The sequence below is a fragment of the Octopus sinensis genome, linkage group LG26 (genome assembly GCF_006345805.1).
Source record: "Octopus sinensis linkage group LG26, ASM634580v1, whole genome shotgun sequence".
NCBI classification, from domain to species: domain Eukaryota; kingdom Metazoa; phylum Mollusca; class Cephalopoda; order Octopoda; family Octopodidae; genus Octopus; species Octopus sinensis.
The window spans coordinates 25,169,484-25,191,983 of NC_043022.1; the positions used below are offsets into that span (position 1 = coordinate 25,169,484).

At 40.8% G+C, this 22,500-nt stretch overlaps 1 protein-coding gene across 1 annotated transcript in view; it reads right to left on the reverse strand.

Annotated features, from left to right (window-relative positions):
* Positions 1-18,083, reverse strand: part of LOC115224710 (ephrin type-B receptor 2-like) — a 67,098-nt gene extending 49,015 nt beyond the window's left edge. The window contains exons 1-2 of the mRNA XM_029795567.2: positions 17,937-18,083; positions 11,937-12,603 (exon numbers count right to left, since the gene is read on the reverse strand). Coding sequence (XP_029651427.2) covers positions 11,937-12,603; positions 17,937-18,083 — 814 coding nt within the window. The remainder of the gene's footprint in view (positions 1-11,936; positions 12,604-17,936) is intronic.
* Positions 18,084-22,500: the final 4,417 nt, after the last annotated feature.

The window sequence follows — 22,500 nt, forward strand, 5'->3', positions numbered from 1 at the left end:
AGAAGAAATATACGAGTGAGATGCTAGAGAGATGAGTGAAGAAGAAACAGACATAGGCGCAGGAGTGGCTGTGTGGTAAGTAGCTTGCTCACCAACCACATGGTTCCGGGTTCAGTCCCACTGCGTGGCACCTTGGGCAAGTGTCTTCTACTATAGCCTCGGGCCGACTAAAGCCTTGTGAGTGGATTTGGTAGACGGAAACTGAAAGAAGCCCGTTGTATATATGCATATATATATATGTGTATGTAAGGGTGTGTATATGTTTGTGCATCTGTGTTTGTCCCCCCTCCCAAACATCGCATGACAACCGATGCTGGTGTGTTTATGTCCCCGTAACTTAGCGGTTCGGCAAAAGAGACCGATAGAATAAGTACTAGGCTTACAAAGAATGAGTTCTGGGGTCGATCTGCTCGACTAAAAAAGGCGGTGCCCCAGCATGGCCACAGTCAAATGACTGAAACAAGTAAAAGAGTAAAAGAGAGAGAGAGAGAGAGAGAGATGGGGAGGCGACATGGGTGAGAAGAGAGGTCTGAGTGAGAAATCAGAGAGATGAGTGAGAAGCTGGAGAGATGAGTGGAGAAGAGAACTGAAGTCAACAAAGGTAAAAGAGTTTGAGTGGAGCTTGGTAGAGTGAGAGGTGGGGGGGGGAGAAGTATCGAAGAAAAAGGGAGAGTGACAGTGAGAAGGGATGTGTGAGAATCTAGAGAGATGAGTGAAGAGGGACAGATAGAGGAAGCTGGCCACAGGAACAGTGTGTGATAGAATGAGAGGGAGAGAGAGAAAAAAGAGAGAACGAGAAGTATTGGACAGAGAGAGAGAGAGAGAGAGAGAGAGTAACGAATGACGGATAGAGAGAGAGAGAGAGTGGTGGTTGATGGAAAGAGATAGCGGCAGATGACAGAGAGAAAGAGAGAGAGAAAGTGAGTGAGAAGCCAGACGTGAGTGACAGCATTGGGTGGAGAGAGGAGAGAGAGAGATAGGTCAAAAAGAGATGGGGTAGAGGTAGTATAGAGAGGGAGAGAGAGAGAGAGAGAGTGTGTGTGTGCGTGTGTGCGTGTGCGTGTGCGTGCGTGTGCGTGTGCGTGTGTGTTGTGTGTGTGTGTGGTGTAAGAGAGATGTAAAAAAGAGAGAAGAGCGAGAGAAGTGATTGATGGAATAGAAGACTAGATTGATTGATGAACGAAATAGGAGAGAATGACGAAAGAGAAAATGAATGATTGATGAAGGAGGAAAAAGTGAACTGTCAACGAAACAGAAAGAGAAAGAGAGAGAGAGAGAGAGAAAGAGAGGGAAGCTTTGGAAGAAAGAAAATAGAAGTGGAGAGAGTGAAAAAGAAAGATAATTGACTGATAGAAAGAATGATGGGAAAAAAAAAGAATAAGATCCGACAGAGGAATTGAAAAGTGCGTATGTGTATATGAGAGAGAGAGAGAGAGAGAGAGAGAGAGAAAGAGTGTGTGTGTGTGTATGTGTGAGCCAGTGTGAGAGAGAGAGTGTGTGTGTGTGTGTGTGTGTATGTGTGAGGCAGTGTGCGTGAGAGGGAGAGAGAGTGTGTGTGTTTGTGTGTGTGTGAGGCAGTGTGCGTGAGAGAGAGAGAGTGTGTGTGTGTATGTGTGAGGCAGTGTGCGTGAGAGAGAGAAAGAGTGTGTGTGTGTATGTGTGAGGCAGTGTGCGTGAGAGAGAGAGGGAGCTCTCAGAATCGTGTATGACAGTGAAAAATAGGGAGAGAGAGGAGAGGAGAGGAGTGAGAGGGAAGAACAATAACAGCCTATAACAGTTTTCCAAGCCAAGTCTAAAAACATCTTTGCTTTGGTTATTGTTCTTTACTGCTGTCCAGGGGCTATAATTCTTCGCTCACAGCAACCGTCACACCACAACAAAGCAATATTCTCCAGCACCCATTTACACCACCACCGCCACCACCACCACCATCACCAACATCGCCTTCGATGCCACCACCGCCACCACAATCATCAATAACGCCTTCGATGCCATCACCACCGTACAACAACAACGACAACGACAACAATAAACGCCAACACTAACGTATAGATATCGGCCAGACCCTTACCCAAGACACTCCATTCCCAGTTCAGAAATCCAACCAATATTATTCTTCACCGAGATTTTTCTAAAGCCCTTCTCCAAGACTGACATTTTTGTCCATACCTCATTCTAGCATCGGCTTCCCGTCACAACCAACTCGCCGCCACAAACTCCCATACTGTAAGTAGTATGCAAACGCGCGTGTGTTTGTATGTGTGTGTGTATGTGTGTGCAGACATATACATATATACAGACAGGCGTACACATACACACATGTACAGGAATACGCGAAATACCTTTGTGTCGGTGGCGATGGAAATATAATGGCACATGGTCAGGGGAAGTTGAAAGAAAGAAAGAAAGAGAAGGAACATCAGTTGGACAGATGAGGTTTATTGGCCAGACCTGGACTAAGATCGCGAGGAACGAATACACACACACACACACATATATATATATATATATATACATACAAACATACATACATACATATACACAGACATACATATATGTATATATATACAAACATACATATATACATACATATATAAGCGTACATATATACATAAATACAGATACATACCTATATAATATACACGTATACATACATTTATATATCTATACATATATATATATACATACACATACATATATATATATATATGTGTGTGTGTGTGTGTGTGTGTGTGTGTGTATGTATGCGCATATATATGTATACGTGTGTGTATAAATATATCTAAATGCATGTGTGTGTTTGTGTGTGTGAGAGAGAGAGAGAGAGAGAGAGAGAGAGAGAGAGAGAGAGAGAAATGGTAAGCAGGCAAAGAATATGGACATAGCTGAAGAAGTGAAGTGAAAAGAAGAAAATAAGGATAAGAAATGACAAGAGGTAAAATGATAATGAAGGACTTTCTAAAAGGGAGAGAGAGAGAGAGGGAGGGAGGAAGAGAGAGAGAGGGAGGGAGGGAGAGAGAGAGAGAGAAAGAGAGAGAAGAGTGATGAGAGTGCGATGGAGCGAGGTATATGATGATGGTAGGGGTGGTGGTGGTGCTGACGATTGGTTGACTGGTTTGGTTTCAAGGGGAAAAAAAGATGAAAAAAAATAAACAACAAAAAAATTCCAAACACAAACGACAGCAAAAATAAACCCCGGGAGAAGATAAAATAAGGCAAAGAAGTTAATTTTTGTAATTTATGTAGGTGATAACTTATCAAATAGACTGTACGGCTCTATAATTGCAGTGCTAAATACTTTTAAACTGTCTCTCGCCAACAACCGAGGAAGCACTAACGCATGCAAACATGGACAACACATATATCTTTTTAACTGTCATATTGCCATAAATATAGCGAAATCACCAGCCGGCTACTGATCCAATTTCTTCCTGCGTATTACTCATACTAAGATAGACTCCAAGATCTCTTACGCATACTGTGAGCATGTATGTGTGCAATATTTGAGGCATATATCTTAGGTACTGTACAGTACAGTACTTAATTATATCAAAGGGAAATGGAATTTAATTAAAATTTACATTTCCAGTGGTCTAACGTGGTCTGCGACTGAGCAGTAAAATTTGAAAAGTTAGTTCGTATAAACACGAGACAAGTAGTTTTGTTTATCTCGTGTGTATATGTTTAACCCTAGGTTGCACCTGCTGAGGAAGATCAGACCTTTTGAGTTCTCCTTGACTCGCTAAAAGAAGATTAGAAACCAATTGGTCCAGGAAACTAGATGGTAAATGTTTTTCATTTCCAAATTTATTCCTGTCGAATTTTATCCCTAATTTTTGTGGTTATAGAACCTAGCTGTTCTTTCTAGCGTGTATAAATCCCTATAAGTGGATTCCTTATGTGTTTATGTACTGTACATGTAGGGCGGAGCAAAAGTCCCTTGCCATTTTAAAACTTATATTAAAAAGAAAAAGAAAAAAAAAGACTTGAAAAATAAGATCAAAGAAATTTTCCTCTCAAATATATAAATCTGAAATCCTTGTTTTAATTTTCAAGCTAAGAATAAGGCAATTTAGGTCGAAATATCGGCGAGATAAAGGATTTAGTAGCTTAATTTGGGGAAACAAATTGTAACGTGTTCATACTTTGTTTTACTGTGTGTGTGTGTGTGTGTGTGCGTGCGTGTGTGTGTATGTGCGTGTGTGTGCTCTCCTTCAACGAGCACATAGAAGTGAGAGACCTCGGATTGACTTATCAGCCCCCTATACATAAACGGACTTTTTTTTCGTTTGTTTGTGTATGATCAAATGTGTATGCATACACTCCATATATTCCTACAGATGTCTATGGAAGGAAACATACGCGCATTCATGTGTGTGTGTGTGTGTGTGTGTGTGTGTGAGTAAACATACGTATATAAACATGCTTGAACTTCAAACACTATTTACTCCATTCCTATCCGGCCCCTTATTCAATCCCTTAACAACACATTGTCCCCAGCTGGCATCTAATAAACATACGGACCCAGAGGGATAAATTTGTCATCGAGAGATTTTCGCTTTTGTATTTTATCTACTAGAAGGTTCTTGTTTTTCTACAAACATCACTACAATCAACATCATAATCATCAACATCAGCATTGACAATCAATCAAAATGTAGGACTTCCAAATGGTCGGTCGAAAGCCTAGAAAGAAGAGCTAAACATCCCTTAAACCACTTACTATCTTAAATAAAGTTAGAACATGTAAGCTATCCTTTTGCTTCTGGTGGACGACAAAAAAATAGTTATGTGCATCTTATACGATGCATTAATGCCGGGATAGACAAACAGCAAACTCAGTGAATGTTACACTTTCAAATACCTTGACTACGGAAGGAAATCAAAGACATAATTGAAATCTTTAACGTTTTGGTCATTTACGTAATTTTATCTTAAATGTCCATGCTTGTCTTCAGACTTTTAGCTAGCCCTTATTTCATACGTTAAGGGGCATGGCTCAATGGTTAGAGCGTCAGGCGGACCGGGTTGTGTATTGTGTTCTTGAGCAAGACACTTTATTTCACGTTGCTCCAGTTCACTCAGCTGTAGAAATGAGTTGGGATCTTTTCGGTTTGAACGGCAGTTTTTTTCTAGCGGTGTCATGAAATTGTCACCCATAATTATGACCCTAGTATCGATCCATTGCTAGAAAAAAACTGTTGTTCAAACCGAAAAGATCCTTTTATAATTATATATATAATTATAACAAGGGCTTTGGCTTGCGCTTCACCATGCACTGAAAAATAGACGTCAAAAGACACTATTGCCACCGTAAATTCTCCGAGAAAAACACAGTGAGAATTTATGGTGGCAATAGTGTACTTTGACGTCTATTTTTCAGTGCGTGGTGAGGTGCAAGCCAAGCCCTTGTTATAATTAGTTCTTCCTATATAGCTAGCTCACTAAAAACCCTCCTTGTAAAATAATAAAGCAGTACATTCATCGTCAACACCAATCCTAACTCAACATTCTCTCCTTCCGCCAACCTTTGTTCATACAACTTCTATGACCAACGTCTTTATTTTAATAATCAGCCTCTTGTAAGCCAGCTCACTCAAAACCAAAACACGATCATCATCAGCACCAGGTCACACTCAGCGTTTTCTTTTCTATCACTCATCGTTTACTCAGTCAATCTTCACTCACTCACTCACTCATTCACTCACTCACTCAGTCGATCACTCACTCACTCACTCATTCACTCACTCACTGACTCACTCAGTCGATCACTCACTGACTCACTCAGTCGATCACTCACTCGGTCCATCAGTCACCGCTGCTGCCACTACAGCAAGACCAACATTGCCACCCTCCATCCACCTACAAATGCGCCGTTGCCACACCACCCACGACCACCACCATAGATAATTAGCAGCATTATCATTAAAACAACTGCCAGAATCAGTTCGACCACAGCCCAAACAACATTCTAATGACGCCATTCAGATTGGGGACACGAAGAATACGGAGAATGCCGAGAGGGAGGGAGAGCAGCAGAGGAGAGAAAGCGCAAGACGAACTTTTACACCGGAGACAGAGAAGAAAGAATAATAATAATAATAATAATAAATACTAATGAACGAATAAATAAATAAATAAATAAATACAGTATTACCATTTGTCAAAGTTTATCGCTAACATTGCACTAATAAAAACGGTTTTTATTTCCGCTTCTGCAATGATTCTGAAGAGAGGAGGGAAGGAGAGAAGAGAGAAGGGAAAAGACAGTAAGAGAAATGGCACGGAAAAGGGGGGGAGGAAGTGTAGTAGGGTCTGTCTGCATATGTATGTGTTTGTGTGTGGGGGGGAGGGAGAGAGAGTGGGGGGATATGAGATGGTACCTACCCAGAATGGCACTAAATCACGTCAAATTAGGGTCAACCATGGAAAGAATGTGTACACACACACACACACACACACACACACACACACACACACATGCATACACACTACTACCACGACCATCACCACCAAATTACATTGATTTGTTGCATAGAAATAGAAATCGGGCCTCAAAACTTTACCGGCAGAGAGAGAGAGAGAGAGAGAGAGAGAGAGAGAGACAGAGACAGAGACAGACAGACAGACACACAGACAGACAAACAGAGAGAGAGAGAGAGAGAGAGAGAGAGAGAAAGACAGACAGACAGACACACACAGACAGACAGACAGACAGACAGACAGACAAACAGGCAGACAGACAGACAGACAGAGACGGAGAGGGGGTAGAGATATTCGTGAGGAGAATTAAGTATGTACGGAAATTGAAACGTCTTGGGGGGTAAATAAATATCGGGAATGTGATGAAAGCCACTTAACAGTCAGAGAACGACGAGAAAAAAAAATAAATGTTTCAAGTAGGCATGACTACTGCGGGCGACACCTTGGGCAAGTGTCATTTCATATATATATATAGACGGAGAGCTGGTAGAAACGTTAGCGCGCCGGGCGAAATGCGTAGCCGTATTTCATCTGTCGTTACGTTCCGAGTTCAAAGTCCGCCGAGGTCGACTTTGCCTTTCATCCTTTCGGGGTCGATAAATTAAGTACCAGTTACGCACTGGGGTCGATGTAATCGACTTAATCCGTTTGTCTGTCCTTGTTTGTCCCCTCTGTGTTTAGCCCCTTGTGGGTAGTTAAGAAATATATATATAGACGGAGAGCTGGTAGAAACGTTAGCGCGCCGGGCGAAATGCGTAGCCGTATTTCATCTGTCGTTACGTTCCGAGTTCAAAGTCCGCCGAGGTCGACTTTGCCTTTCATCCTTTCGGGGTCGATAAATTAAGTACCAGTTACATACTGGGGTCGATGTAATCGACTTAATCCCTTTGTCTGTCCTTGTTTGTCCCCTCTGTGTTTAGCCCCTTGTGGGTAGTTAAGAAATATATATATAGACGGAGAGCTGGTAGAAACGTTAGCGCGCCGGGCGAAATGCGTAGCCGTATTTCATCTGTCGTTACGTTCCGAGTTCAAAGTCCGCCGAGGTCGACTTTGTCTTTCATCCTTTCGGGGTCGATAAATTAAGTACCAGTTACGCACTGGGGTCGATGTAATCGACTTAATCCGTTTGTCTGTCCTTGTTTGTCCCCCCTGTGTTTAGCTCCTTGTGGGTAGTAAAGAAATATATATATATATATATTCCAAAGGAGGGCAAAAATATCAGTTCACTGACTAATGTAATTGAAGTTAATTTCGGAGAGAAAGGGGAAATAACTCTAAACACGATCCGGCATTATCAGACCTTGTCTGTGCTGTTGCCGTCGTCACTGAAGTAGTAATAGCATTAGCAGTAATAGTAAAAAGAGGAAGAGGAGGCGGTGAATAAGGAGGTGGAGTAGTAGCAGTTACAGTTACAGTAATTGTGGTACTAGAAGCAGTAGTGGTGCTGGAGGTGGTAGTAGTGGTAGTACTAGTAGTAGTGGTGCTGGGGTGGTAGTAGTAGTGGTGCTGGGGTGGTAGTAGTAGTGGTGCTGGGGTAGTAGTAATAGTAGTAGTACCAGTAGTGGTGCTGGGGTGGTAGTAGTAGTAGTAGTGGTAGCAGTAGTGGTAGTAGTAGTAGCAGTAGTGGTGCTGGGGGTGGTAGTAGTAGTAGTGGTAGTAGTAGCAGTAGTGGTGCTGAGGGTGGTAGTAGTAGCAGTAGTGGTGCTAGGGATGGTAGTAGTAGTAGTAGTAGTGGTAGTAGCAGTAGTGGTGCTGGGGTGGTAGTAGTAGTAGTAGTTGCGGTGACAGCAGCATTTGTACAAGTAGTAGTAGTCGTACCAATCAGAGGATGCTAAGAGTTAAGAATTACCAATGAAAAGTACGATTACACTTTGTGTAGATATTAAGGAACAAAGATTGTAATTTGTGATTTTCAGGTAGAATTAGCTAGAGAGGTGGGTGGTGGTGGTGGTGGGGTAATGGTAAACGCCTACTAATCGAGAATTGTCCGGGTGATTGAGCATTCGCTCGCGGATAGTACTGCTGTGTGTACGGAGCAAGTGCGTAGGGGTCAATGTGAGCAAAAACCAACGTATCTTAGGACGTATCTTAGGGAAGCAGATTAAAGGAGGTAGAGAGAGAGAGAGAGTGGCAGTGACAGGTGCCAAGCTTATCAGATGACTTCCACGCCATCAGGTTCCGTATGTCTTTGAAGTTCCCGAACTTTTATGCGGTCGACTTCCTTTTGTCTTTCTTTTCTCCATACCCCGACTTCACCCCACAAAAATCGATAAAAATTATTCAAGTAGCCATGATGACTGCATTAACCTGAGAGATGTGTTGATCGACAGACAGACGGCTGGTCACAGGCATAAACACACACAAACATATTAATAAAGATGTAGCGCTTAACATGCTATCTTAAAGGTAGCACATTGTCGGTGACAGGGTGTTTCTTTTATTTATAGAGAGATCATTTATTCTATGCTTTTTTTTTCATACAAAGAAACTACAGGGTCATTTGAAAAAGGGGCTGAAAATCATTAACTAGTGGATGTTTCGGTTTACAAAACATTCAGAACAAAAAATATACAAACTCCTGAAACAAAACATTTATGCAAAAAGAAACAAATGCCCCAAAACATGCACGTAATACATACATGTGTGTGTGTGTGTGTGTGTGTGTGTGTGTGGTGGTAAAAACAAGAGATGTGACGTTCAACATGGCTACTAGAAATTGATAAGTATCAATGTACGAAACTCCCGGCCCTTGAGCTACTCTGTAACTTCTACCGATATTAATATTATATATACTTTTATACTGAATATGATCACAATCGTCGAACGAGCGGCATCGTGAAACAGAGTAACAATCTGTGAAGACTTTCTCGGCTTTAATAAAAGCATATTACTCTGACTTCGGTATTCGAGTACTATTTTTTCCCCACCCTGTTTTTGCATTTATGTGCTTACTCGTGAACGAGTGCGGGGGTCACTCCGAAAAGCTCTATCTACGACGATTTCATCTCAATCGAAGGAGAGGGGGCTTTCTCCGTCTGGGTTGCGGATCCGTGGAATAAGCTGCCGTACGAGATAGTGAACATGCCGATGACCGCTCGGTTCAAAGTTTCTCTTGACCAGAAATGGCCTGAACTCTTTGTATGACCATCCTCCCTGTACATAACTCCCTGTCCCCCTACATGGCCTTGCTTTGGCTTTTTGAGCCAATAAAAGTTGAATTGAATTGAATATGCATGTATGTATGTATGTATGTATACACACACACACTCACTCGTGTTTTGAATTCTGTTTACCAAACTTAGCAAATCAAGAAAGCTACGTAACTAACTCAAGGGTTAATTTTCAGGTGATGCATATACGAAACTGTTGGAACATGAAGACACATAATTGCAAATATTTTCATTTTTTTTCTTGAATTTAGTTAAATATCTTTTCATCCTATATATAAATATTTTAGTCAAAACGAAAACAAAAACAGAAAGACAACACAAAGTAATAAATAATTCTCCTTTAGACGTCATTTTAAAACTGATGTATGTGTGTATGTATATATATACACATACAAACATAATATACATATAGATTCTTACAAATATATACATATATATATATATATATATATATATATATATATATATATATATATATACATAAATAAATATGTATGTAAGGATGTATGTGAGTAGAACACTTAAAATGGTTATTGTACAGAGTAAATATTTCATGGGAGAAGATTTTGATGTACCTAAACAATCTGAAACCGTGACTCTGGCCTGGTTTGAATCTCTTAAAAACATACCGTCGCAATTTATACATCGTTCGTGGACTGTTATTCAGACAAAGACAATAGTTACACAACTAGATGGCACTTAAATGGCACAAACTATTAGGATTTGAGGTCTGCTCGGATAGGTTTGAACCGCAATTACTGAGGTCTGAGAGTGAAAAGTAATCAAAAATAATTCCACTAATACACGCCTAGCTGTGTGGTAAGAAGTTTGCATACGGTTCCGGGTTCAGTCTCACTGCGGCACCTTGGGCGGGCAAGGGTCCCGGCGGCATTTGAACTCTGAACGTAAACTCAGCAGAAATACTAGCTAAGCTAGTAAGCGTCTTGCTCGGTGTGCTAACGATTTTGCCGACTGCGCCACATTTGCTTTCAAATTTTGGCAGAAGGCCGGCGATTTTGGTGGGTGAGGCAAAGCCAATTACGTCGACCCCAGTTCTCAACTGGTACTTATTTTATCGACCCTGAGAGAATGAAAGGCAAAGTCGACCACGGCGGAATGCGAACTTAAGAAAGTACAGAGAGCCAAATGCCGTTGAGTAATTTTGTCTGACGAGCTAACGATTCTGCCAGCTCGCCGCCTTGAATAATAATAATAATAATAATAACAGCAATCTTTTTCTACTATAGGCACGAGGCCTGAAATTTGGGGGCTGGGGTAGTCGATTGCATCGATCCCAGTGTTTCGCAGATACTTAATTTATCGGCCCCGAAAGGATGAAAGGCAAATTCAGCCTCGGCGGAATTTGAACTCAGAACGTAGCGACGTGCGACATGCCGCTAAGCATTTCGTCCAGCGTGCTAACAATTCCACCAGTTCTCCGCCTTTAATAATAATAATAAATAATAATAATAATAATAATAATAATAATAATAATAATAACCAGGCAGTAGCTCTCATGGCTTCTGATCTTAACTGATTGGAAGTGTTATCATGTACATTGTTTCGTCTTGGTATAAAAGATGAGCTACAGCAAATATTCTGCTCAATACCACAGATTTGCTTGTCAGTTGTTTGACCGTAACCAGTTGAGCATGTCCCTTAGTAGCTGATGATATGTGCATCTCCGATCATGAGCAGAAGTAGCGGGGGAGCATCATAGCCATGTGTTGAGAGGGATTCTTTAGGGTTTGAATAATACACCCCTGGAAACATGGGTGCTTCGTTCAACATCCTTAAACAACCCTTATTCAAGGACCTTTTGAGTGGGATGGGTTACTCGACCAGAAGAAAATTCTAACTGGGCCCCACCTGCAAGGTCATGCGCTGTTTATCTTGATTTGAGATCACCATGTTGTGCACATATGGTTGTGATACATGTGCCTGGTGTACCCTTATCAGACAGGTAGTCATGATGGGTATATTGGGCTTTGTATATTTTACCCCAGTGTCACTTTGATGGCATGCCCTGCTCTCTCACTCAATAATAATAATAGTAATAATAATAATAATAATAATAATATAATAATAATAATAATGTTTTCTTTTTATTTGCTAGAAGAGTGACGGATGAAGATGACGTTACAAAGAGAGAAATTATTAAAAATACTGTGGCGAGTTGCGGAGAATCGATTTAGAAATAACAGAAAGACATGGAAACCAAGATTTAAAATAACAAAATCAATAATAAATATGAAAGGAAAAAAGAAGAAAACTGTTACTTACTGACGCATTTTGTGCCGTTAATACCCTGATAGCCGGGTAAGCATTTACAGCTGCCCATAAGGATATCCCAGCTGCCATCGCTTCGACATAGGTAAGTCGGGTTCGATTCCTCGACGGCGTTTCCCACACACACACCTTTCTTTTGCACCAAGGACGAGACGGTCGGACCTGTCGGCGTCTCCATAAAAAAAGCGTAGCGAACCGTAACGTTCGGACAGGTAACATAAAAGATCCTGACAGAAAGCAATGTTATACATGCGCCCGTGTCCTGGAAGGCGAAATATACTCCTTTTCGCTTGATGGTGACGTGTTTGGTCTCGTTGTTTACTTCCACCTTACGCGGTTGCACATACAGAGTGTCAGCAGCAATTGTATCTATCTTTGAATAGACGTTGGGCTGCCAGGTCGGCATCTGGTGGTTTGCAAAATCCGATTCGGCCTCATAATAGTAAAGGTTAAACGTCTCCTTGCATTGCTGCAAGCTACTTGGGTCGTTGTGCCGAACGCATTTTCGCATTGTAAATGTCATCTCTATGTGCAGGCGCTCCGCGTCACCTCGCTCGATATATGGTGTTCTTAACCAATTATTAATGTTCGGAGATGTGACATAACAGGAAGAATACGCCTGCACAGTTTCTCCTGCATAACTGCTGCTGCCCAACAACCACTAAAGAAAACGAAAAGAAAAACAAAGAAACAACATTTAGTATGTAAAAATATTGAAGAAACAGAGAACAATTAACAATCAAGGATCTTTTCGGTTTGAACGGCACTTTTTAAAATAATTTCTAGGTAACTAAAAAAAATTTAACTTCGTATACTGGTAGAATGTGTTTATAAAACATCTTTTTCTCTTGGCTTTATTGAGAAAATTCTATAGTTTGTGAGATATTTGTTGTTTTTTCTTCAATTTTGGCAATTTCAACCAACCAATCAATGACGTGTATTTGAGGTGAAAACATTCTGTGCCGTATGAATATGTCCCTCGTTTAAGAAACAGATTGGGTTTATTTACATTTGTGAAGAAAAAAATATACCCTTGCCCCCACCCCGAACCCTAATCCTAACTAACCCTAACACAGATTGAAAGGCAATAAATCGATTCTAGGGTCATAATTATGGGTGACAATTTCATATGACACCGCTAGAAAAAACTGCCGTTCAAACCGAAAAGCTTCACAATTAATAATAACAACAATAACAATAATAATGGTTTCAAATTTTGGTGCAAGGCCAGCAATTTTAGGGGAGGGGTGAAGTCGATTACATCGATACCAGTACTTCGGCTGGTACTTGTTTTATCAACTTCGAAGGGATGAAAGGCAAAGTCGACCATAGCGGAATAATAATGTTTTTTTGTTTTGTTTTCCATTTTGGCACAATGCTGGCAATTTTTTTTAAAGGGAGGTTGGGGAATTGATTCAAGGCAAATAATAATAATAATAATAATAATAATAATAATAATAATAATGATAATAAAAATAATAATAATAATTTGATATTGCAAATAGAATACTTATGTTCATAAGTGAAGAAAATAAAAACAGTATACTTGATACACATTTCTGGAAAAAAAAATTAGCAATCATCATTTTAAGTGTGTGTGTGTGTGTGTGTGTGCGCGCACGTGTGTGTACATGCGTGCGTATGTGAGAGAGGGTTTAAATTTCTGCGCCTATATGAATAGCCGTTTTTTTTTTTCTTCAGTGTCCACAGCGATGTTAGCGCTCGTACTTCTGAACACGGTTCAGGTATGCGAATGTATGTGTGTATGAGAGAAAGTACAGACAGAATAGAGAGAGAGAGGGGGGGAAATCAGGGACGTGAGAGAGAGAGAGAGAGAGAGAGAAAAGTGATGGTAAGGAATAAGGAACGGGGCAGGAGGGAGACTGAGGGTTGAGTAAAGTGGGGAGGAATAGACTCTAAGAGAGAGAGAGAGAAATATGAGTAAAAAAAATATCTCTGTAGAATGCACACGTGTTAAACGTTAAGCGAGGCAGTCGCACGGAATATCTATACCTCGAAGTTAATACCTGATATATTTACCTACTAATATTGCCCCTTTGGGGTGATATCAGAATATTCGCTTTTAATCGCTGCCCCGCTGGCTTCTCTCTCCATTTGCCCCCTCTTGGTGAGGGCTTAGTTTCTTTTGACATAAGGAGAAACAAAGTGCTCTAAGCAACAATAACAGCAACAGCAAACCTTAATAAAATAGATTCTGTATATCTGCACCCCTGCCAACACATCATCATCATCATCATTAAAGTAATGAACCGGGTTAAGAGGCGGAGCAGTTTTTTGTTGCTTTTTTTTTTTTTAAATAGGCAACCCAACGTTTATATTTCCATCAGAAAAATCTGAAACTTTCCAATCAAAAGATAGTTTTACATGGTATTTCCGGCTCAGAAAGTGATTGGTCTTTTCTACGAAAGCCAAGGTAATCGGATGTTTGTACTGTGGCTACTATTGCTGTAAAGGGTGGGGTGGGGGTACCAGTGAAGTCCTTAGAGCAATAGTTCCCCTTGTGCGCCTATGGACACCTTTGATTCCTATTTTACTCTGCTGGATTTCCATAGCTGGTCAATGTATATATATATATATATATATATATTATATATATATATATATATATACATACACGTAATACATAGGGCAATAATAAATTATTATTAGCAGTGGCCTAGCAGAAAAAAACGAATTAGTCATTAGACTATATATTATTCATATAGAAATACAGCCTCTTATTGTATTTCTCTCTCTCTCTATATATATATATATGTGTGTGTGTGTGTGGTTTTAGAGTCAACTTTTAGCTGCTATTTCCAGCGTGGAGGTGGAAGTATCTCTTAGATACCCTAAATTATAATTTTAATAATAATTATTACCTTTGAAGGTTTTTATTCCCATGCTAGCCACTTGATAAGATCGATAATTAACTCAACGATTTTATCCTTATTGATATAAATTATATATATATATATAAATATTCTAGTTTCAGCTCAGAGCTGCGGCCATGCTGATGCACCATCGTTATATATATATATATATATATATATATATATATATATATATATATATATATATACACATATATACATACATATATATACATACATATATGTATGTAATTCTATGTACATTTTGTTGTTGTTGTTATTTAGCATTATGTGAAGCCTGATCAAGAAGATCTAACATCAAATCCACTCTAACCGAAACCTGATTCTAGGGAGATTTGGCTCTTATTTTCAGTGAGCCGATGGTGCCTTCGTTGTGTTATGGTTTCACTAATAACAACACTAAGTGAACACCAGCCTTTTCGAAATCTTTCAAGGGAAGCACTAGATGCAGAAAACTCATTGCCATTGTACCCGACTGAGGAAAGCATGGCCTGCTTAACGGATTAACATTTGCAAGCCGACATGTTGATAATGATCTGAATCTTCAATATTAAGCTCACAAAGAATCCTTGGAAGAGCTCGATAACTTCAGCTTTTGTGAAAGGAGTCAGAATTATAAAAGTTTTTACTCACTAATTTTTATCTCAAAGCGCTCACATACACTGTATTCAATGGAAGTGTCAAATCAGGAACCAAAAATGTAAATATATATATATACCCCTTCCCCACACACACATACATTATGTCATAAGAATTTAGAAACTTCGAGAGAACGTGAAATATTTCGTTTTTCAGGAACCAAAGATGTAAATATATATACCCCTCCACCCCCACACACATACATTATGTCATAAGAATTTAGAAACTTCGAGAGAACATGAAATATTTCGTTTTTCAGGAACCAAAGATGTAAATATATATACCCCTCCACCCCCACACACATACATTATGTCATAAGAATTTAGAAACTTCGAGAGAATATGAAATATTTCGCTTTTCAGGAACCAAAGATGTAAATATATATACCCCTCCACCCCTACACACATACATTATGTCATAAGAATTTAGAAACTTCGAGAGAACATGAAATATTTCGTTTTTAACGGTTACACTCAAATTAGATGAAGCTATAGATAATGGTGTGTAAGTACTGTTTGTCTACTTCGAGTTCAACTGTTAAAAACGAATTATATATGTATACACACACACATAATTATATATATATATATACACACATGACGGGCTTCGTTTAGTTTCCGTCTACCAAATCTATTCACAAGGCTTTGGTCAACCCGAGGCAATAGCAGAAGGTACTTGCCCAAAGTGCTATGCAGTGGGACTGAACTCGGAACCAAGCGGTCGGAAAATGAAGCTTGTTACCACACAGCCATGCTTACGCTCACACACACACACACACACACACACACAATAGACAGAATTTACAAGTGACTCAAGGGACGAGTTCCGTACATGGCTTGTATCAGTCCGCCTTGTTACAGGGACGTAAACAAACCAACAGTTGTCAAGCGATGGTGAGAGGTTGACAAACACAGACACAAATATACAGATTATACACGTTGGGCTTCCACACAGTTTCCGTTGACGGAATTCGCTCGAAAGGCATTGATCGGTTTGGATCAATTACAATAAAATGCCCTTTGCCTAGAGTGACGCGCAACGGTATTGAACCCCAAAAAGGCGGCGAGCTGGCAGAAACGTTAGCACGCCGGACGAAATGCTTAGCAGTATTTCGTCTGCCGCTACGTTCTGAGTTCAAATTTCGCCGAGGTCGACTTTGCCTTTCATCCTTTCGGGGTCGATTAAATAAGTACCAGTTGCGCACTGGGGTCGATATAATCGACTTAATTCGTTAGTCTGTCCTTGTTTGTCCTCTCTGTGTTTAGCCCCTTGTAGGTAGTAAAGAAATAGGTATTGAACTCCAAATCATCTTCACCACACAACCAATATCTATGCCAATGCACAGGTTTAGTGCTACTAAACTGCCGCCAACACTAAGTAAACGGTTGTAGAAGTAGTCACATAGAGAAGAATGAGTGAAATATAACCGTTTAATTATAATCATAAAAATATGACAAGACTAACTCATCATTATCGTCATCACCAAAAATAAAATAGGAAAACGTGCCTTCAATGTTTCCCGTCAAAGAAATCAAGCTAATTACTTTTAATTTCACGCTTAATTCACACCGAAATGAAAGACCAGCAGTTATGTAAAATTAAAGAAGCTACAGGAATGTTTAAAACAAGATCTTAAACTCCATTAAACTTGAGAAAAACTTGGCTTCTTTTCGTGTTATGGAGAGAACTTATCTCACATTTTTTCTTTTTAATCTTGGCAGAGGTTATCGTGATTTAGTTAGGAGCGATGGCATTGAGGGATTAATGGCCTTATGGTTAGGTGTGTTGCAATCTCGATTGCGAGGTCGTGGACGAGCTGCACATAAAGGAGCCCCAACAAAGTTTCCTGGATCTGATAGAAATAGACGAATTTCCTTCAAATCACACTTTATCGACCTACAAAATGTGTGCTTGTGCGCGAGCGTCCAACCAAATACAGAGCCAAAAAGAATGAACGATAGGCAGACAGACAGACAGATATACGCATGAAAAGATTGAGGAAGATATATATATATTTCTTTACTACCCACAAGGGGCTAAACATAGAAGGGACAAACAAGGACAGACAAAGAGATTAAGTCGATTACATCGACCCAGTGCGAAACTGGTTCTTTATTTATCGACCTCGAGAGGATGAAAAGCAATGCCGACCTCGGCGGAATTTGAACTCAGAATGTAACGACAGACGAAATACCGCAAAGTATTTCGCCCGGCGCGCTAACGATTCTGCCAGCTCACCGCCTTCGAAGGAAGATATATAAATGTCGACAGAGACTAACTGAAACAGACGATAGAAAAAAAAAAAAAAATGTAATGAAGGAAACGAGAGGGTTTCATTGAAGCAGACGACAGATTGATAGATAGATTTAGAGAGAAGGAAGGAAGGAAGGATGGGGGGAAAATAGTGAAGGATGAAATCTTTGCCATACTTCAGTGGAAATCTGAACGTCTGAGCACGAACACAAGTGGTATTATATCTGGTTAAGAGGAATATCTCTGATGAGCTTCTCGAAGACGTAGACAAACACAGAGACGTGGAGGATGTTGAGGATGTGAACGGTGGGGCGTGATATCTCATTCCACCGCTAGATAACCCGATATTCAACATCATCGTCTGCCTTTATTTCTTTCTGTATTGCTATCAATCCATCTTATAACATTACTGCAGAGACACCCCTACCGTTTTCCTTTTCCTCTAACCATTCCCCTCTCTCTCTCTCTCTCTCAATTTGAGCTGTCTGTCATCCCTACCTCTCACGGTTAAATAGTCGGTTCGCTAATACACCGTAACCATCACCCCCACCCCCCACTGCCGCCGCCGCACCACCAAGACAGCATCATTCAGTAACCAAAGATGGGCTTCTCAAAGTTTGAAGAGTTTTGCAAGGGAAATTCTGAGACATTTACAGAAAAATTAGTAGAAAGCGTTCGTGATGGATGGTTGGGTGAATGGACGGACGAAGGGACGGGCAAAAAGACGGACGAACATATATATATATATATATATATATACACACATATACACTCACAAGGAGAGAGAGAGAGAGAGAGATGGATGGACGGCTGGCTTGATAAAAAGACAGATATGCGACTAAAGGTAGATGGACAGGCAAACGGAAAGAAGGAGAGGAATAAGGGCGAAAAAGGAGGGAAAATGCAGCAAGGAGAGCAGCAGTGGATATATATATATATATATATATGTAAACAGGGTTGGACAACAAGAGAGGGAGAGATAGATAGATAGATAGATAGATAGATAGATAGATAGATAGATAGATAGATAGATAGATAGATAGATAGATAGATATAGAGAGAGAGAGACAGAGAGAGAGAGAGACATAGAACGGAAGACAAGGTCAGAAAATTGAGAAGCTGTTTGACAGGATGCTGAGAGAGGGAGAGAGAGAGAGACAAAGAGAGAATTGGAGGGGAAGAAAAGGTAAAAATTGTGAAAAGGAAGAGGAGACAGCGCAATGTTTGTTTGAGCCGTTGGAGAAGTTATTGAGGCGCGATCGGGGCTGGGGAGACGGCGGCAAACAGGATTCTGTCATACTATATATTAAGTAAACCAGGCATTCGTTTTGACAAGATTTCCCAGCAGCCGCCATGTACTTGTCGGATTTTTACGACTGTATATACACACACTTATACATACATTCATACATACTAATAAATCATATATTCACAAAGTCATCTATGCACACACACCCTACATACATTCACCACGTGCATGCATACATAATAGTTTGAAAGAATTAAAAAAATCCTAAAGTCATGAACTGTCACAGAGGTCAGCTGCTCTGCGAGCCTGGCAGAGTCATTAGCACGCCGGGCAAAATGCTCAACGGCATTTCGTCCATCTTTACGTTCTGAGTTCGAATTCCGCCGAGGTCGACTTTGTCTTTCATCCTTTCGGGGTTGATGAAATAAATACCTGCTTCTTTACTACCCACAAGAGGCTAAACACAGAGAGGACAATCAAGGACATACAAACGGATTAAGTCGATTATATCGACCCCAGTGCGTAACTGGTACTTATTTAATCGACCCCGAAAGGATGAAAGGCAATGCCGACCTCGGCGCAATTTGAACTCAGAATGTAAAGACGGACGAAATACCTATTTCTTTATTACCCACAAGGGGCTAAAACACAGAGAGGACAATCAAGGACATGCAAACGGATTAAGTCGATTACATTGACCCCAGTACACAACTGGTACTTTATTTATCGACCCCGAGAGGATGAAAGGCAATGCCGACCTCGGCGCAATTTGAACTCAGAATGTAAAGACGAACGAAATACCGCTAAGCATTTCGATAAACGCTCTATATATTAAATAAACCAGGCATTCTTTTGAACATAAGTTGCACATAAAACTCATTGTTCCAATTCCACGAATGGGCCTTTGTTTCTTGGAAACCTGCTCCTTCCTTGGAGAGGGTATTGAAGTAATTAGAATAAGAGTAAGGGAAGGCATGGAAGGAGGTACACAGACATAACATATAACCGGTTCTGCATGTAGAAAGATAATATATTCTTTCCGTATTAAACACTATCGCATACCTTGTGCATCAACACAGTTTACTGGCAGGGACCAGCTTATTGACACAGACTTTACTCACTCAACCCTCTAGAATATTCTTGTTGATATAGAAAACATAGACAAAGACATAGAGAGAGAGAGAGAGTGTGTGTGTGTGTGTGTGTGTGTGTATTTCTGTGTGTGCGTGTTGCGGTTAAGTAACAGGTCAGCCTTGATCGATTATTAAAAAGCATTCAAGCCGTGACCATCGCGTCTTATTTCTATATTTTTTTTAGATACTGTTGCATCTTGGATCATATAATTTAACGTGTCTGTTTATTATTTCTTTTAAAGACAATAATAACGTGAGTTGTTGGAGATTTTAACTGCTGTTTCTAGCGGGTGGAGCGACCACAAAGGGGATCTTTCGAACCGTGGTATTGACTGTGGTATGAAGAGATGACGATGATGATGATGATGATGATGATGATGATGATGATAGCGGTGTTGGTGACGAGGCGTATGGCAAGGGTGGAGGAGAAACTTACGACCGATACTTTTAGGGCAAGTAAAGTTTATAACAGGAAGAAGAGCAGAGAACGAACCAGAGAGAAAAAGTGGGGGGATATATAGAGATGAGGGGAAAGAGATGAGGGTTAGGAGAGGGTAAAAGGAGAGGGGGGGAGAGAACGAGAGAGAAGTCGTTAGAGAGAATCTGGACGAAGTATATTATAAATAACGGGAAGCAAGCAGAGGTACATGTGAGGGATGGATGGAGAGAGAGAGAGAGAGAGAGAGAGAGAGAGATTGAGCGAGAGCATTTGAGTGATGTGCAGATTTTGGAATGACGGCTGTGTGCGTGTGTGTGTGTGACTAGAATGGAAACGAGACCGCGAAAGGCCGAGACAGGCAAAGACGAAAGATTTATCACCTGGTGAAAATGATTACGTTTGTGTGTGTGTATGTGTGTGTGTGTGTGTGTGTGTGTGTGTGTACGCGCATGTGAGTATGTAATGAAGATTGAGTTATCAGAATGTTAAGTAGATTAGAGAGAAGGAGTGGGGCGATAGGGGGAGAAAAGGGGGAGGGTGGGAGGAAAAACGAGATAGATGACAACATACAAATATAAAGTAATGGACCACGCATCCCCGCACCGCCTATGCCCACACTCCAGCCATCCTCTCTCTCTCTCTCTCTCTCCACACACCCCACCCTCGCGCTCCAGAGGAAAAGCAGACCACACAAAAATAGGCTATAAGTTAGACAAGAAACAAAGGAGAGGAAATAAAGGGAAGAGGTGTACAAGTGGGACAAGACGAAAAACTGGGCTGGAAGAGCAACGAAGAGGCTTTAAAACATGTCAGATATGGCAATGAGCTTATATCGAGGGACGAACAGAGTGAATGGTCTATAGAGGGGGAGAGTGCAGCGGGAGTAGTTGATGGAGGAGGAGGAGGAGGAGGACGCGGACGAAGTGGACGAGGAAGAAGAAGATGATGATGAAGAGGATGAGCACGAAGGGGACGTGGAAGAAGAGGAGGAGGAAGAAGGGGAAGAGGAAGTAGAGGAGGAAGAAGAGGAGGAGGAAGGGAAGAAGGGGAAGGAGAGGAAGAAGAAGATGAAGAGGTGGAAGAAGAGGAAGAACGGGAAGAGGAGGAAGAAGATGAAGAGGTGGAAGAAGAGGAAGGACGGGAAGAGGAGGAAGAGGAGGATGAAGAGGAAGAAGAAGATGAAGAGGAAGGAGAGGAAGAAGGGGAAGAAGTGGAAGGAGAGGAAGAGGAGGAAGAAGTGGAAGGAGAGGAATAAGGGGAAGGAGAGGAAGAAGAAGAGGAAGGAGAGGCGGAAGAAGAAGAGGAGGAAGTTGATGATGATGATGATGATAGTGGTGGCATGATGATAATGATGATGGTGATATCTCTCTCTATTGTTTCAGCCATTAGATAGCGGCCATGCCAAGGCACACAGCCTTGAAGAATTCTTAAGCTGAACGAATCGGGCGCCCAGTACTTTTTTTCCCGCTTTCTTTCTCATGTTTGTTGCCTCCTGGTATATTTATTCTATCGAACTGATTAGCCGGACTGCAAAGTAACGGGGACGTAAACACACCAACACTGGTTGTCAAGTGGTGATTGGGGGGGGGCAAACAGACGCAAAGACACACACACACACGAACGCATATATATATATATATGTATATACTCTTTACTCTTTTACTTGTTTCAGTCATTTGACTGCGGACATGCTGGAGCACCGCCTTTAGTCGAACAAATCGACCCCGGGACTTATTCTTTGTAAGCCCAGTACTTATTCTATCGGTCTCTTTTGCCGAACCGCTAAGTGATGGTGACGTAAATACACCAGCATCGGTTGTCAAGCAATGCTAGGGGGACAAACACAGACACACAAACATATACACACACACACACACACACACACACACATATATATATATATATATATATATATATACATTTATACATATACATATATATATACCAAATC